General features: G+C 61.8%; 1 protein-coding gene across 1 annotated transcript in view; it reads right to left on the reverse strand.

Moving 5' to 3' along the window:
• Window positions 1-389: 389 nt before the first annotated feature.
• Window positions 390-976, reverse strand: part of CD7 (CD7 molecule) — a 2,449-nt gene continuing 1,862 nt past the window's right edge. The window contains exon 4 of the mRNA XM_045299530.1: window positions 390-799. Coding sequence (XP_045155465.1) covers window positions 692-799 — 108 coding nt within the window. The 3' untranslated portion in view covers window positions 390-691. The remainder of the gene's footprint in view (window positions 800-976) is intronic.

The following is a 976-nucleotide window of genomic DNA, read 5'->3' on the forward strand; positions in this document are numbered from 1 at the left end:
CCCATGAAGCCCCTCCAACGGGCACGACCAGGGCTATGGAGCTGGGCTCCATGTGGCTCTGACGGCTGGTCCCGAGGCAGACTGCCAGGGCTTTCTTACATGGCATGTTACACGGAGTGGGCTCACACCTCCAGTCTCTCCACCAGTCACACCTCTAGTCCCACCTCCAGCCTCACCTCCAGCCTCTCCTAGATTGAGCAGCTGAGGGCCACAGTTTGGGCCAACTAGTGACGCCCCTGCAGAATCCCTGAGAGGACCCCAGCAGGGGCGTGGGGAGGGGGACTGGGCACTTAAGCCCCTCCCTGTCCTGCTCAGAGCTAGGGGTACACAGATAGGGCTCAGAAAGAGAAGTAAAGAATTGCTTTATTTCTGGCAGGGTGGGTCGGGGCCTGGCTGCATGAGGGTTGGAGCCCACCTGCTGTGGGGTGGGGTTTGCTGACAGGAGAACAAGTGCTTTCAGCCTTGCCCAGACCATAGGGGCAGGAGCCCATGTTTGACCAAGGTGGAGGTGGGGGTAGAGGAAGGCAAGAGAGGACAGCTTCGTGAGCCAGGAGAAGCTGCCTTCTGGCGCAGGTGGCACAGGGCAAAGGAGGTGTTATCATTGAGATGCCCGCCCCTGGAGTGTCCAGGCCCCTTGTGGCTAGAGCGATTCGATCAGGTCTGCATGGCTGCACCCTGCAGCTGGACTCACTCACTGGTAGGGGTTGGGCCTGGACAGGGTGGGGCGCTGGCTGCAGGACATGTCCTCGTATACCACGGTGGCTGCACTCCGGGACTTCCCTGAGCAGAGCTGCTTGATCTGGAAGAGAAGGCCTGACGTCCTGCTGGTGGCCATGCTCAGAGCGCTTCCCCCGGCCTCCCCCTGCACCTTCCAGCCTGTCTACAGCCTGTGGCCAGGCCTGGCCAGCACCACCCATTCTCCCCACCCGTGGCTGGCAGGACAGTGTTCTGAGAGCTGCAGGGACCTGGAGCTGGG

Source organism: Echinops telfairi, unplaced genomic scaffold (assembly GCF_000313985.2).
Source record: "Echinops telfairi isolate 266 unplaced genomic scaffold, ASM31398v2 ScPeMD7_7458;HRSCAF=8496, whole genome shotgun sequence".
Taxonomy (NCBI): domain Eukaryota; kingdom Metazoa; phylum Chordata; class Mammalia; order Afrosoricida; family Tenrecidae; genus Echinops; species Echinops telfairi.